We start from the raw sequence: 17,727 nt of genomic DNA, 5'->3' as shown, positions 1-17,727 counted from the left end.
GACACAGGTTTCCAATGTTTAAAACTGGAAATTTTCTTAATCCAGTCTGTCACTGATGGACATTTGGGTTGATTCCAAGTCTTTGCTATTGTGAATAGTGCCGCAATAAACATACGTGTGCATGTGTCTTTATAGCAGCATGAATGTGGCACATATACACCATGGAATACTATGCAGCCATAAAAAAGGATGAGTTTGTGTCCTTTGTAGGGACATGGATGCAGCTGGAAACCATCATTCTTAGCAAACTATCACAAGAACAGAAAACCAAACACCGCATGTTCTCACTCATAGGTGGGAACTGAACAATGAAATCACTTGGACTCGGGAAGGAGAACATCACACACCGGGGCATATCATGGGGAGGGGGAAGGGGGGAGGGATTGCATTGGGAGTTATACCTGATCTAAATGACGAGTTGATGGGTGCTGACGAGTTGATGGGTGCAGCACATCAACATGGCACAAGTATACATATGTAACAAACCTGCACGTTATGCACATGTACCCTACAACTTAAAGTATAATAATAATAAAAAAAACTGGAAATTAAAAACTGAAGTATCTAAAGGCCAGAAACATGAAGTGGTTTTATCTTGTGCTTCACTTGACAATATATACATATATATATTAAGTAACTACTGTATGCCATCCCACTTCTGGGCTCCAAGGATGTAACATGGAGCAACAGAGAAATTGACTTTGTTTTCATGTAACTTACCACTTTCTGGGGGAAGTAGTTGTTAACCAATAACAATCAAAATATAGAAATTCAAACTCTGATGGATATGGAAAAAATGTACACAGCATCACAAACCCAAACACTGAGAAGTGGAAGCACAATTCCAACCTAGGAATGCTGGGTCCAATTCATGTTGGAAGAAACAAGGGAGTGTCTTTTCTCGCATATTACCTACAACCACTAATTTTCACATATTCAATGCTATGTGAGCGAGAAGAAGACACATATACTATAGTCCTACCCTATATTCCTTAATAAATATTTGGTAAATGATGAACCAAAAAAAAAAAAAACCTGAAAACCAATCCATAGAAACTTGTATGAATTGCTAGAATAAAGAATCAGAAAGCATTTGGTACACTTTCAAAAATTTTCTATTAAGAACATTAATATTTAAGGGAAAAGAGGGAAATAAGTCAGGAAGTAAACCATTGGAAAAATTGAGGGAATGTTTCTTCAAAATGGAAATTTGATTCAAGAGGAATAAGCAGATGCTACTTAAAAATTTGAAACTAAAAACAAACAAAATACACAAGTACAAGATGGGGAAAACTTTCTACGTATGAATCAGCTAGAAATGCTTTAGGTATATGTAGTTGTGTTTAATAAAAATTTGAATATAGAGGTTGAATACAGTGGATCATCCCCGTAATCCTAGCACTTTTGGAGGCCAAGGCTGGTGGATCATTTGAGCTCAGGGGTTCAAGACCAGCCTGAGTAACACAGTAAGACCTCATCTCTACAAAAACTACAAAAATTAGCCAGATGTGGTGCCATGCACCTGTAATTCCAGTTATTTGGGAGGCTGAGGCAGGAGGATCACTTGAGCCTGTGAGGCGGAGGTTGCGGTGAACCAAGATCGCACCACTGCACTCTACCCTGGGCACTAGAGTGAGACTATGTCTCAAAACAAAACAAAACAAAACAACAAATCAGAAGTGAATATAGTAGCAATATAGTATTATTGAAAGAACTATCATGATACTAAGGCACACTAGTCTCTAAAAGAGAATATACGCATGACCATCATGAGTATGGGTATACAGTACATTAAAAATTACCAAAGAGCTGTCTATATAAATGAAACAAAACTGCACAAGAGACTTCTGCTAAAAATGAGTTGATGAAACAAATAGCTAAACAACACAGTGTATAGAGAGTGAGCATGAGCTCTGGGCTTACATAACCCCGCATTGCAGCACTTCAGTCCATTGTTTTGTTTTGGACAAGTTGCCTGATTTCTCTGTGCTTCATTTTCTCCATATGAAAAATTGGGATGATAATAGTAGCTACTTTATCAGATTGCTATGAGAATTAAATGAGATCACATATATGGTATATAGTTAGACAAATATTTTAGTAGTTATCATTATAATCATCATCATCAATAATTGATCATTAAAGACAAGGCTAAAAAGTAACAATTACCATTTCCCTTTATCAAAGATTTTTTTGGAGAAGAAATTGTTTCTAGGTCCAGAAGAAAAATGAAGAAAAAAAGTGAGCCTAGTTTGAGCAAGAGAAGTTGTTAATATTATATTCTTCCTTTCATGATGATAAAGCAATGGATTGAACTACAAAAAGAAGTGTTGAAATCTATTAACGGAGTCAAGAAAGAGGGAAAAGCTGTCAGAGATGATTTAAAAACTCACTAGCAAGGGTTTGCTGAGATATTCTTTAATAACCTCTAAGACCATCTAGCAGAGAATCTGACTCTTGAAAAGACAAATAAATGTATACTTGAGCCATTTTCCATCCATCACCCTGACAGTAACCCTTAAGAATCCAGGAGATGGAGCACTGTTCTATTATGATAGATGACTTACATAGCACAGGACTTCAGTGGCAGCACCAAAAGATAAGACGAACCTCAGATGAGAAAGGGTCACTCGGGAAGAGTATCCTCCTCTTTGATGATCAGTGTTTTTGCTTTTACACTTCAGGATAAAGGAGCTAGTAATCTGTTTGTTCAACTTGATTCACCTGTCTGCACAACAAATTTGGTACATTCACCAAAATATTTCAATATTGGTTCTTCTGATCTCCATTTTCTAAGGGTGTGAGTTGCCTAAAACTATCGTGATTATATAGTGAATAGAATATGAATTTTAATGGATACTTTTCAAATATCAGAATTTTCGGAAACAAGTTATTTATAATTATTTAAAAACACTCAAACACCCAAAGACACATATACATAATGCTTCTAAGTGCCTAAATTCTCTATTTCTGGAAGTTTTTTCTCCAATTATTGTTATTGGAAAGGACATGGGCTACACTCTTTTAGCTGTTATCTATCAGAAAGAAAATACTTTTATTAAGTTGAGCATTTCTCACCAAAAGCCAAACGGAACGGAAAATAACTATGTTAGTGCCTTAAGCAAACCAACAGAAAGGCAAAGGCTAGATAAATTCATGAAGTATGTAAACGGTGTAAAGAAGTTAAAAAAGATAATTCATTCACCATGAGCTTATTTTATTTATTTGCCACTCCTCTCCATGAGGACAGTTTCAAAGTAACATCTATTTATTTTTATGCCATTCAGTGCTACATAAACAGGGAATCACTTAATTCTCACTTAGTTCCTTTTTTTCCAATAAGAGAATACAGGTCTCCATACTAAGTAATGGTAAAACATCTGGAAAGCAGAATCAGGCAAGTTATAATTTTTCAAGTCATATTTTCCTTTTATGAAGAACAAAAAAATCTGAAGTAAAATTTTGACAAAGAGAAAAATGACTTTTTCTTGACCAAGGCTAAAACTATTTTTAAAAATCATAGCATACTGTCTTTCACATTATTTCTAAAGCTTTTCAGATCTATAACAAGAAACACTGCTCATACAAGTGTATGATGGAGTTCACATTACATTTTTATAAAGCTAGGTATTAAATGAATGACTACAAACTTTGAGCAGTACTTTCATTTTGCACTGTACCATACACTATGGGGGAATAAGATTTTCCTCTAACATTCAGAACTGAAAAAAAAGTTACATTAAGTACAATCCATTTGCTCAGAGAGGAACTTACCGAATTGATCTCCCAGCCAAAAAAAAAAACACTACTCTTACTTTTCTAAGTGTCTTTGGGCATACTTTTCTAAGCTTTGATATCCTCCAAAAGTTCCAAAATAAAAGAGTAGCAATTACTGAGAATGAAGACCATGATTCACATAAAGTTTTGTACTCAACAGTGCATGCAGTGTACACTCTACGGTTCATTCCAAGGCATATTTTCTTATTTCTCTCTGCCCACTGACATAATGAGTTGTCAGCACAGGCTTAGCAAAATGGTACCTGTCACTTTCAGATGTTTAATATTTCTCTATGAAGGATATGGTGACACTCTGTCAAACCAGCACAAATCTAATCTAAGGCTATCTTCTCTGACTCGCTTTAATACAAAACGTGTTACTTAGTCACCAGTGATTTAGGTAAGGTGGGTATTAGGAAGATGGAAATGTGGAGCTGTGTTCCTTTTATGGCATGTTTGCCAGCCACCTGCAGGCATAGTAGCTTATGACCAACCCACCCTATTTTCCATCTGTAGCAATAACTCCAGAGGAACAAAACTTAGATTTAGCATTTTTCTTTTTTGTCCTGACCATATTTTCTTCTTTCTTTTCAGTCCAGACTTAGAAGCATTGTCAAAACCATAATTTACTGATGAAACTGGACCATTAAGATGATGTACAGTATACCCAGAAGATACGTTTTTTCCTCACATTATCTCCTTATTCCTTGGTCAAGATCTGGTGAAAGTTTGATATTACCATAATACAATAGTTTCTGAAAATAGTCCAAGTATTTTGCTTAACTAGAGTGTATTTGTCATCACTGACATTCAATCCAATTAACCAAATTAAACTGACTGGCTGATACTATAATTACTTCATGTTCAAAGAAGTACAATGTTACTTAATAGTAGGTAGAGTCTAAAAGTGAGAAAATGAAACTAAATATTACAAGGTCAATAACATTAGATCTGTTTTGATGTATATTAGAATCCCATAAAAATAATGTAAACTATTTACTTATGCTTTGGCTGGGCATAAAGCATAAGTAAATACCTTACATTATTTTCTCTCCACCTCTATGTAGAAGTGAATTAAATTACATCTATCTTAAAGCAAATCTGTTGAAGTTTAATTTACATTTATGATCTTTAGAAAGGCAAAAGTAATTAACATTATTTTATTTTTGATTCAGGTGAAAGTAGTATATTTTGGTAGTAAATTGTCACTAATTTCTTCTTTTTATATGAACTCCCATCCTTTCATAGGCTGGAATAAAAGACTGCAAAGACACAGATATTTTCCCAGTGTCCTACCACCAACTTCTGCCCATCATTCTGCTTCTAACCGCTAAGTCATAATAATTAAACACATGCTTTTGGTCATGTTTTTCATCGTTTCTAATTCCTCTTATCCCTCCCCAATTACGTGCAATAACCAAATGCACTCCATGAAGCTGGATTCATAATGAAAGTGTTTACTTTACTTATGATTAACTTCCCTGCATAATTAATGTCACCAATCCTCTGGGCAGCCTTATTACATCTATTCTGTTTTAACATACTATCTGTCAGCTGAATACATTTTCACATTTTAGGAGTGGGGAAAAGACAGAAAAGCTCCTTGCTGACTCCGAATCTAAGTTTATTTTTATCAAAAAGTATTTGCAATCTTATTAGCTATTTTCATTGCTTATATAAAGTGCTATATTAGCTGATCCTCAACTGAGAAGATAATGATTAAATTACAAATGTAAATAGGCTCCTATCAGAAACCACTGGCAACACCTTGAGGAGTTTGTAACAAGGATCTAAGGGAACAGAGGGCAGGAAAGACACGCAGAGCTGGCAATAGGGGCAGCAGTGAGATCTGACCACAGGGTTCAGGAATTCTCATTTCCCCTGGAAGTCTTCATGAAGGACACACCAAGATCTTTTATTGCAGGTGTCATCTCAGACCTCTCATCTGCCAGCAATGCCCAGATCTGTCCACTTAAACCAAGCCACCTGGAAAGGGGGTTGAAAGGTTGATGTGCTAGTTCTGCTTTCTCTGAAGTCTCCTCAGAAAGTACTCCTCAGCCTGAGCTCATGCTGTTTGCCTTAAAAGGATAAAATATCTGTAGGAAAAAAAAAAAAAAAAAACTGTAGCTGGCTGCAGAGACATCACATACCAGAAGGAGAGACGCTACAAGCCCAGGATTGCTCTTCCAAGAGGCGCTCTTCATTGTTTCACCTTCAACTTAGCATTGGATAGCAGGAGCTGGGACTCAAAGAAACTATCTGGTTACAGAGGCAGCTGCCCTGAGCGAGAATTAAAAAACAAACAGACAAACAAACAAAAAAAACTTGGGACGAAGGCTGATCCTAGTGTGTGTCACATTTGAACACTGGCCAGGAACCCTGGCTGGCAGGAAAGGGGAAACGTATTTACCCATTGAACAGAGCTGCTGCCACTTTTGTGTGCCCCAGGTCCTTAACAGGTAACCCCAGAGATTAAAGTGACACTGACAGATTCAGACGCAAGGGGGATTGCAGAGCTGAAGCTGCCTGGCTCCACTGCAAGCCAGGGATTTGGGTTGCTCAAAAAGAAACGAGAGGCCGGGCGCGGTGGCTCAAGCCTGTAATCCCAGCACTTTGGGAGGCCGAGACGGGCGGATCACGAGGTCAGGAGATCGAGACCATCCTGGCTAACATGGTGAAACCCCGTCTCTACTAAAAAATACAAAAAACTAGCCGGGTGAGGTGGCGGGCGCCTGTAATCCCAGCTACTCGGGAGGCTGAGGCAGGAGAATGGCATAAACCCGGGAGGCAGAGCTTGCAGTGAGCTGAGATCCAGCCACTGCACTCCTGCCTGGGCGACAGAGCAAGACTCTGTCTCAAAAAAAAAAAAGAAAAAAAGAAACGAGAAAGGTGCTTTCCCAAAGAACAGGAATTCAAGTAGTCTGTAACAATCAACATTGAATGGGTCATAGCAGAGGTTCTCAACCCTGGCTGAATATTATATTCACTTTGGGAGTGCAGATAATATACCTATACCTGAGGTCTACCCTAGAGCAATTAAATCATAGTCTCTGGAGGTGGTGCCCAGCAAAGACATGTTTTAAAGCTCCCTAGGTGATTGTAACATACAGCTATGTTTGAGAACCAATGGGCTAGGTAGGGAAATGATCACTTATTTAGGAGAATAAACAAGAAGGAATCAACTAAACTGTCTGCATGTATAATTTGGCAACAAATCCAGCTATGCTTTTGCAGGCCCCTAGTGCTTAAAGGTTTTAGCCAATAGAGACATTCAACTCTTTAGATGAACATTTTATCCTGGTCTTTTGTTTAATATCACACACAAACATACACACACCATACAAAGACACAGACACACACACACACACACACACACACACCCCTTGTCATCTTCCTATCAGAGTGGTTCTCAAATTTTGCTGCACTTTAAAGTTACCTGGAGACTCATTACAAATTACTGATATGTAGCTTCCAACCCCCAGACATTCTGATTTTAATTGGTTTGTGGTACAATCTAGGAATTGGATTTTTATGTTCCCCAGGTGATTCTAATGTGCAGGAAAGTTTGGGAACTGCCATCCTACATTATTTCTTCCACTATTCCCAGTGTCATTCTGCTTCCTATTTAACTATTGGTGAACAGAGACACCCCAGAGAACAACCTATATGTTATTCATAAAGTTTTCCTGCAACTACCTAATCCCCATGGCCCTTTGGACAGTAAGACAGCCTAGCAGCTAAGGAGAAAAGCTCTGGAGCTCGAATGCAGGATCAACTTTGTGTGACTGTGGGCAAGTTGCTTCACTTCTTTGCGCCCCAGAGTTCTTTTTATCATGCTGTGAAATGGGGATAATCTGGAATCTTCCTCACAGGGTTGTGTGCATCCTAAAAAATAGATGATTAGGCTGGGTGCGGTGGCTTACATATGTATTCCCAGCACTTTCTTTGGAGGCCCAGATGCTGGAGAATCATTTGAGGCCAGAAGTTCAAGACCAGGCTGTGCAACCGAGACCCTGTCTCCATAGAAAATTTTAAAAATTATCCAGGTGTGGTGTTATGTGCCTATAATCTTAGCTACTCTGGAGGCTGAGGTGAGAGGATCACTTGAGCCCAGGAGTTTGAAGCTGCAGTGAGCTACTGTTGTGTCACTGCACTCCAGCCTAGACAGTAAGACAAAGAACCTGTCTCAGTCAATCAATCAATGAATCATTGAGTCAATGAAAGAGGCAATCTATATAAAGCACAAGAGCAGTGCCTGGCACAGAGTTAGTGCTCCATAAATGTTACCCAATCTGATGATGATGAGTAGTGTGATTCCTGACCCTTTTTATCCAGAAACAGGAGGCACTGAGTTGTTGCCCTTATTCTTGTCCTCTGCACTGTGGGCTGCACAAATACCACCAAGTCCTCACTGATGTCAGATTAAGGAGTATTTCAAAGGGACAATACAATGCATTCAAAACAAGCACTGGTCTAAAGGGAAACTATCTTCAGTATAGCTCCCTAAGAAGACAAGCCTTCGATATACTCCAATTTGCATGTCTCTTCTCTATGGCAGTCTTCGTCCATAAAGTACCATCTTACTTGCAAGTTCTTTTTCAGTCTTGTCACCTGTTTACCTGCACACAAAGCCTATCACTATTTTCCAGCTTCCTTGAAAATATGGCATAGCTTTACCAATACCCATCTCGTTTTGCCCTTTCTTGTCCCCTCAATATGCATTTCTTCTTCTCACTCTACTCTCCAGCTTTTTCCATTGCTTATAAAGTTCATGCTTAAAATACAGGCAGCCTCTAGAAGCTGAAAAAAAACAAGGTATGGAGTCTCCTCTAGAGCCCCCAGAAGGAATGCTTATATGAATTTTATAAGCAAAAAAAAAAAAAAGCTGGAGAGTAGTATGCTTATAAAATTCATTCAGAAATAAGACACTTTTGAGAGTGTACTATTAGTTCCATCTTGCGTTAAACATCTGTTTTGTGTAGCTGAAGTTTTGTGCTATTGTTTATATTTACATGACAGTTTTGGAGGGAGAACATTCCTCTGCTCTTACGAGCAAAATTATACTTACAGAGTTCAAACAGGTTGCACACACTGAACTTCTCAGCAAATAAATGTTAAGGAGATGCTGAGGAACACAGTCGTTACAGAAGATGGTGAGAGGGAAGCAGAACCGGTGTCAGAACTGAGTGCGAGGAAGCAGAGAAGGGCTGTCAGGGAAGGGGTGGCAAACAGTACCAGCTCAACAATTAAGATTAGGATTCAAAATGCCAAGGATGTGATTGCATAATAAGCTGTTGAGCATACTGGTAAATGCTGCTCTCAGCATGTGCTTATTTATCACATTGTCTTGTATTCTCTGAGTTTGAAAGGTTCAAGTTAGAGGATCTGGAATGCTAGCAACAGACCCAGTCTCTTGGGATGGGCAGCAACACCTATGGTAGAGATGGCAGAAAGAGCAGCATCCTGGAGTTCGAATATGGTTGCTAGGATACCATGGAGACCCTCCACTGCTAGGCAGACAGAAAAAAAAATGTGTCCATATGCCTTATAACCTGCAAACAGCAAAAATAGAAACATCATCTCTGTTCTTCTACCCTTTCCCATTAGCAATCCAAAGAACAAGTATCAGGAGCTTGGAAATGTGGCCCAGTAGAGCAAGGAAGCTGGTCATTTATATTCTCAGGCAGTTTCTAGAGCCATTCTATTTAAGGGCTTACCAGTATCTTCATTATAAGATCCATTTTGGGGGCATGCAACTTGAGTGTGCTTCAAAATGCCCTAATAGGGTTTTAGCCCCCGGTCTCATACATTTTTATAAATGCTTCCAGGACTTCAATTCTATTGCATAAACTATAATGTCAAATTAACAAACAACCTTATATTGGAAACTCTATTAGAATAACATTAGCTTGGAATTTAACTCCTCCACAAAAACAAGAAAGACGACTTTCAAAAAAACAACTTCAGGTTCAATTCTCATGATGTTCAGTTTGCCTAGGTATGTGAGGAATCTGCAGTGCTAGTCTGTGGCATGAAATTCGATTATTTTCAATGGGAACATTTGGAAGTGAGTGGAAAAAGGAACTTGGAACTAGGTTTCTTTAAGACTTCTAATCATCTGCTGTTTGCTTAAATTAACTACTCTTACCTAGTTGGTATAGTTATAACTATCAACAGGACTGTGATGGTGGGGGTTAGAAAGCTGAACTGATATTCTGGCTTTCAGAACGGTATTAGTGGGTAACTATTAGTCCTTGGTGTAAAACATACACACACACACACACGCACACACAGACACACACACACACACAAATGAGCCTTAGCTATTCTAAAACCCAGAAGAATGCCCTCTCACCTACTTTATCAAATCATAGAAACTGAGATTCTCATTCTCACTGGCCTAAACTTGCTTTTCCACAGTTCCCACTACAGTACTTTAGCACAGCCACCAGTTGCTGCCAATTCCCAGAGAGGCCCTCCTTTCTTTATCTGTCCTGTCACTTTGCTAATGGCTTGTAATATGTTTCCCCAGTCCCTAGCTCTATCCCTCCCTCTTTCCTCTCATTTCCACTAACCTAAATCACAGCCATATAACCCTTCTACTTCCACATGAGTTTCTGACACCATAAAACTAAACAGGCTTGATTATATTTTGCCAACTGTCTTAGTTATCTCTCCTGTGACTTCCCTTACTCTATCTACTTTCTAGAATATTTACTTGTGCAGTATTGTTAACCCCTTGTTCACTCCTGGATGGTAGGACCTATGTAGCTCTTACCTCTAATGCCTTACAATATTTTGCAAGTCACAGGCAATCCCATAGAAGTATTGAACTGAGCTGCAGGGCACTTTTGGAATTAAATTTCTACCTTTCAAGATATAGTATGTTTTTATATTATGCCATCTATTATTGCACTGGAATTCTAGAATTCTCTCAACTTCCAACAGAATTTAATATACAGTTTTTAGGAACATTTTGTTTTTCTCGAGATATATTAGTATAAAGTCTAAAAGATCAAATAATCTCTTAAAATTAATGCCTCCCTAAAAATAAAAATAAATATTTTTATCCTCAACTCCTCCAAAGTACTTCAGGTGTGGTGGCTCACACCTGTAATCTCAGCACTTTGGGAGGAGCAGGTGGGCTGATAACCTGAGTTCAGGAGTTCAAGACCAGCCTGGCCAAAATGGTGAAACCCCATCTCTACTAAAACAAACAAACAAACAAAAATAATAATACAAAATTAGCCAGGGATGGTGGCATGTGCCTGTAATCCCAGGCACTCAGGAGGCTGAGGTGGGAGAGCTGCTTGAACCCGGGAGGTGGAGGTTGCAGTGAGCTGAGATTGTGCCACTGCACTCCAGCCTGGGTGACAGAGCGAGACTCCGTCTCAACAACAACAACAAAGAAAAAAAAGGAAACAAACTGGAACATGTCACAATTCTCTGAAATTCAGCTACCTCTGGAGTGAAAGCAACAGCTTACAGAAATACAAAGAAACTAACAACTTTTAGGAACTCAAGTCTATGTAATCCAACTGAAATGACTGAAACCCTGTGACATTAAAATGGAAAGGATTTGGGAATATTTTCAAAAGATAAGGGGTTTAGATCAAAATTTCAGAGACTGTTCTAACATGATATGGAATCAATTTCAGGAATGAAACTTCATGAAATAAAATTACTTAAGTCCATAAGAACTATTCTATATAGGCAATCAACAGGCTATCTGATCTCACATAATGAATGCTTAGGTTGTGTTTTTTCATTTTAAGGGTTTATTTGCTCAATTTATTTCCAAATATAGTTTAGTAGTTTTACATTCTCAAGGAGTTATTTGGTAGCAGTGGAATATAGATTCCAATTTGCTACATCAGTTCTTTGCTTCACATCAGTACTGTATACAGATTGTGAAAGAGATCAATAAAAACACTCCTCCTACCTCATAGTTATAGCAGGAGTGTCCTGTCTGTGTGCTGGAATCTGACAGAACCTTCCCTCCAATTCCCACATCACAGGAAAAATTCCAAACCAAAAATGTTAAGATGATTCAAGTTATTAAGTTAATTTATATTTTATACTATTTTTAAATGACCAAATTTACCAAGAAAACAGAACTAAAAAAAAAAAAAAAAAATTATAATCCTCAGAAGGCAACCTCAGTAAGCAAAAACTAAACAGATATATTTGCATATATCAGATAAATGAGCAGCACATTAGTGGGGCAGTTACCTACATCTAAAAAAAAACAGAATCAAAAACTAGCACGAATGTGAGCTGAAAATTAATGTGTCTATTTAGATACCTTCATTTTAACTTGAACTCACAATAATCTATATGTGTGTTTAAGAAAGATGGCTACATTTAAGATGTAGTAAAGATGAAATATAAAGACACAAACACTTGTTGCCAGTAAGTCTGTGTAATCAAATTATTCATAGTGAAATACATTGAAATGCGAACAAGTCTTCTTTGGTTTGGCAGGTTTTCTTAACTCTTTGTGGAGCTACCTTGTACAACCATTCAAATAACGTAAGATTTATTCATTTTGAATACAATGTACTTCTATTTTCCCTAAGAAAGGTACACTTTCTACTACTCAAGCCAATTTTTTTCTAGTTTTCTTTATGTAAGTGTGAAAAAAGAACAGATGTTTTTCCAAAATTATTTAAGCTTGGAAGGCATTCTATCATTTTCCTCAATAAAATACTTCAGAGTCACGCAAAGCATCATGGCAATAACTTAAGAGCTGAGTCCTTTAAAATACAAGTTATTAGTAAGAAATCAGTGTCAGGACACACAGCATTGTTTGATAGATAACATGTGTAATATAATGGGACGCTGTAAATCATTTGCCACACCAGCTTTATTTTCCACTCTGGACCTTTTCTGTTTGTTAGTTTTTCAATCTAGTTATTCTACAAGTCATGTACAAAGAGGCTTTTAAACTTATCACATTGTATAGTTCATTCCCTACTGCCTAGAATCTTGTAAATCTCTGATGGAATGTTTAACTGGAGTTATCAGCTGGCTTGAACATGCTTCACTATGAAACCTATTAAAATGGTCTTTTTGTAAAAGCAGAGTTTGCTCTGTGTCACTCAAAAGTCCTGCAGATACGAAAATGAGATCCTATGGAATGTTTAAAGATGCAGAGAGCTGTCTTTGAGTTATTTTTTCATTATGCACAACTTGGCCCAGGAGAGATGGTCCTGTACCTCGTTAGCTAAAACAGTCAGGCATGTCAGGACTGCAAATTAATTTACCAGAGAAAGCTGAAGTTTATTCAGATCACTCAGGGTTCTAAGGCAGACCTAAGTCTGCTGAACTATTAGGGCAATTTGGTGAGGTCGGAATCTCAGAAATGTTTATCTTTATTGTCTCTTTCCGCCTCCCTCGCAGAATACAAACGCCTCCCTAAACTAAGCCTGCATGAACAGTAAATGTTCCATGGGAATCAACATGTATAGGTATAACTCTAAGTTTTCAAAAGTAATAATTGGTACACACTGTGATTCCCCCCAAAAAATATCCAATAAATACAAATAGAGATAATCGAGTATTTATTTTCTCCTTATATTAACTTGTCGTGTTTATGAAGTGGAGGGTTTCGATGGACCTTGCATTATTATGTAACACGTGCCATCCAGCCAATGTGATGTCGTTAGTAGTAGAGTAAGCAGTAACGTCCTTGGTTTTATCAATTATGTTATTATCTATTAATTTAAAATGCCGTTCTTTTGGGTACTCTCCCACATTCTCTGTTAACCTCATGTTCCTGTAGCTTTACTCTCTATACAAACTCTGAGTTGAGTGTTGTATAACAAGTTTCATTAAATTTTTTCCATCCAAGTTATGAAGCCCACTAACATCAGAATTGCACAGTTCTCTAAAAGGCTAGAACAATGCCACAGTGGTTGCATTAGAAGCCAAGAGTAAGGCAAACAATGGGTCCACGTTTTAAATAAGGTAAGTGTGCTTGTCTGTATCTAACCCTGGAAACAAGCAACCACGTCTTGGGAGATGGAGATGCTCCATTAGTAACATTATGCACGTTCCTTAAGGAAAACAAGCAATCTTCTCCCTCATATGTTATGAAAAAATATTTCTTCAAAATCAACAGACTAGTCTTCCATTTATGGATTGTAAATGTCATCCAATTCAGGAAATCAAAAATTCTTCCTTTTTCTATGCGTATTTGCTTATGTTTCACACTTTGATGATGACAAGAACGTCAGGTTTGAAGGGTACCAGCGTGAAGCGCCAGCAGGTAGAGAAATCCGGGAGAGCCACAAAAGCATAGAAAGTATGGGTGATATCAGACGCATTTCATTTCAAGTCTGATGAGCCTGCATTTAGGATTTTCCAGCTGGGCTGGTTTGCCAGGGCTTTTGGGAGACGGGGGGCTTTTTATTTCTTCTCTCACACTCACACACACGGTCGGACACACACCTGGGACGCGTTCAAACTCTACGTACACTAGGTGGCTTATACGAATGTATATGTATATTTAAAAATAATACCTTGACATCTGACAAAGACACGAAGGCAACGTATGTGCAGTGAGTCTGGCTCTGAGAAACGTGCACAGCCCCGCAAGAAGTGCCCGTTAAAATGAAACATTTCTGAGGATGAGGACAGACATGGCAAGCGGGAGGGGCGGGGGCCGACAGACAATACAGAGACCCGCAGCTCCCCACCGCCAGGGCGCCACATGGACCCGGCGCGTCACCCCTGCTTACTGTGGGCTCTTGGGGTAGAAGGGCAGGGTCACATGGCTGAGATCCTGGATGTCGAAGGCGGTGGGCTCGGCGGAGATCGCCTGCCGCTTGGTGCGCGGCTCGCCTTGCAAGGTGCTCGCGCTCTGCTTCTGCGCCTGCTGGGTGGCTGGTCGGATCACCGAGCGGTACTTGTCCAGCTCGTTCTGCAGCTTCTGGATCAGTTCGTCCTTCTGATCCAACTCCAGCTCCAGCTCGTCGATGAGAGCATCCCGCTGCCTCAGCTCCTCGATCTTCTCCTGGAGCGCGTACTGTAAATCCCGCAAGGTGCCCATGCTCCTCCGGGCTGCCGGGGGCTCCTTCCTGCCGCTGCTCCGCGTCTTGGGGCTTCCTCCCCTCTCCGATCAACTTTCCCCAAAGTCGCCGCTGCCTCCCGAGTGCCAAAGCTTCCTACTTGAGACCAAAGCCAGCCCTGGCTTCTGAGCATGCCCAGTCCGCCGGCTTCAGCCACCCAGAGTTTCAGTGCAGATTCCACTTCTCTGGGCTGGCTGTGAGGCTCAGAGTGGGGAGAGCAAACCAGCAGGTCCAACCCGGGATTAAACCTGAGACGCGGTGGGCGCCGCGGCACGGGGTAGAAGAGCCGGGAGGCGCGGTGGCTGGGGAGCGGGAGGAGGGGACGTGAATGGGGGCTCTGAGGCAGCGGCTGAGCTCTCAGGGTCCCTCGCGCCGGGCGCCCAAGGAAGCTTGCGGGGCGTGCGGGGAGCTTGATAAGCCTCCGAGGCGCGCCGGGGGTGTGCGGGCGGAGCGAGGAGGGAGCTCTACTTCGTGGGTGGGGAGGTGGGAGGGAGGGGACAGGGAGGACCCCGGGCAAACTCCGGAGGCCTCAGCTGACTCCAGAGCCGACCAGCCTGGAGAATGTTGGGCTACGACCCTAGCGACGTACGAGGCATAGGGGACTCTGTATCATCCAAGCTCTGAGTTCTGGAGGTATTTTGACTGCCGGCCTCACTAAGGAAAGCTCCCGAGCGGTGTGGCCGAGCTGTCGCTTCTCCCACACCACCTTTCCCACCCGGAGCGCCTCACACAGGTGGCTAATGCTTGCGAAGAAACTTGCCTTTCAGGAGCTACGAGGGAGTCGGCGCCCGCGAGGCATTTCCTCTTTCAGCCTACTACCTTTGGGAAAGCGTTGTGGGGTAGGGGGTGGGGCTTCTGATTTTACCCCCCCGAGGCGTTGCTACTCTTTACCTGCTCCAGATAGTTACTCTCCTTTCTTCCCCTTCCAAACTCTGATCAGGGAACTCTTTTACGGCAAAGGCCAAAACCGGATTTGGGCCCTAGCAGGCCATTCAGCTTCCCCATGAGCCCTCCGCCTTGAGCTGGTGCCTGGGAATAGTTCTCTGATGGGCCTTGCTTCTTACATTTGCTGAATTTGGCGGGGAGAGGGTGGGGGTTAAAAATCATTCCCGAGCTCCAAAAAGTTCATCTTGAAACTGAACCATACCTTTAAAAATATTACTTTCCTCACAATCAAGCTGTTAGGAATGTGTATTTCCACTTGAACGGCCAGGAAGACATCCTGACACAAACTTTGAAGAAGAGGGAAAATCGTGAAGGAGCCAGGGAAACTACGCGGGCTGCAGTGAATTGTACACTATACTGCAGTCACCCCCACCTCTACCTACTCCCATCCCCAACCCTGCCCACTCAATATTCCCCAAAATGATCACAATTAGGTAATATCCTTTCTATCCAAGTGTTACTCCCCCATCATGGGAACACATGTATAGAATCTTTAAATATCTACCTAATATGTACCTAAATTCCTAATATTTGCTTAAGACATTAACAACTCATCCAATTTTATAGCATCTTCATTGGCAGACTTTTGATTACTATTCTTGGGCACTCAATATTATAATCCTCAATGCTCTATTTGGTCATTCCTTAACACTAAAACAAAGTGGATAGAAAATAAAATTGAATTGCAATGCAATTCTAAAGTCAACAAAGAATAGTATCAAAATAACTTGCACACGGTTGCTTTTGAATACACAACTTTTTGTATTTAAGCTAGAGACAGAGGAAGGGAAGAAAGGCGGGAGGGAGGTCAAAGTATGTTAACAAGCTTGTTCATTTAAAGTGTGGTTGTTTGTAATTACAGGACTAAATGACAAAAGATACGCAGTCCTAAATATTCTTTTATGTAGATGATTATCTAATAATTCTCTCAATGCAGATTACACAAGACGCTTCATTTTTCTGCTTTCCAACACAGACTTTCAAAAGTGCATTTATTTCTAAATGTGATACACAAAATGGATCATTCTCAAAACATTTTCTTTTGCAATGAAGAAATGAGCAACTTACAAATATTGAAAATAATAATAACTCTGAATTATTATTGTTTTAATTAAAAGTAAACCAAGCAGAAGTACTGTGACTTTGTATAACTCACTGTATTCTAAAAAAACTTCCATGAAAATTTCCTTCTTCTGGGCAAAAGGCCAAATTCTTATTTAACCTGTGGGAATTCTTTATTTCCATGGGAAAATGTCTAATACAAAATGACTTTTTCCTATAGATCTATTATTGAGGTTCATGAAGCCATGAGTTTATGTCTAAAAATATATCAGATACAATGTATACAGGACATAATTAGACAACTGCTAAGTTGGGTTCAGAATTCCAGGATTTTCTCTTCCTTTTTTTTCCTTTTTTAGTTTTTCTTTTCTTTTCTTTTCTTTTCTTTTTTCTGTGACGGAGTTTTGCTCTTGTCACCCAGGCTGAAGTGCAGTGGCACAATCTCAGCTCACTGCAACCTCCGCCTCCTGGATTCAAGTGATTCTCCTGCCTCAGCCTCCAGAGTAGCTGGGACTACAGGCACCTGCCACCATGCCGGCTAGTTTTTGTATTTTCAATAGAGATGGGGTGTTACCATGTTGGCCAGGATGTTCTCGATCTCTTATCTCGTGATCTGCCCGCATTGGCCTCCCAAAATGCTGGGATTGCAGACATGAGCCACTGTGCCCAACCATCTCTTTCAATTTTAAAGTGAAAACAAATATTTTAAGTAAGTTTTTCATTGACGTTTTAGAGTTTATTTAGGGTTTAAATGGGGTTGCTTAATGTTTTTGAGCAGCCACAAAGTAGAGAAGCTTCTTCCTCATTTGTAGGAAGTCTGTCTACATGTACAAAGGAAAATAAAAACTAAAACACTTTCCCAAAAATAAAA

At 40.0% G+C, this 17,727-nt stretch overlaps 1 protein-coding gene across 2 annotated transcripts in view; it reads right to left on the bottom strand.

Moving 5' to 3' along the window:
* The window catches only part of PRKG1 (protein kinase, cGMP-dependent, type I), a 1,321,360-nt gene that overhangs the window by 1,215,781 nt on the left and 87,852 nt on the right, over positions 1–17,727 (bottom strand). The window contains exon 1 of one of the 2 annotated variants that reach the window (XM_011938761.1): positions 14,520–15,286. The exons of the other annotated variant lie outside the window; for it this stretch is intronic. Within the exon in view, the coding sequence (XP_011794151.1) occupies positions 14,520–14,830 (311 nt within the window). The 5' untranslated portion in view covers positions 14,831–15,286. Of the gene's footprint in view, positions 1–14,519; positions 15,287–17,727 lie in introns of those variants that run through there. 2 annotated transcript variants of the gene reach the window in all.

This window comes from Colobus angolensis, unplaced genomic scaffold, assembly GCF_000951035.1.
Source record: "Colobus angolensis palliatus isolate OR3802 unplaced genomic scaffold, Cang.pa_1.0 Scaffold177, whole genome shotgun sequence".
Lineage (NCBI taxonomy): Eukaryota > Metazoa > Chordata > Mammalia > Primates > Cercopithecidae > Colobus > Colobus angolensis.
This window is presented reverse-complemented; position numbering and strand designations above follow the sequence as displayed.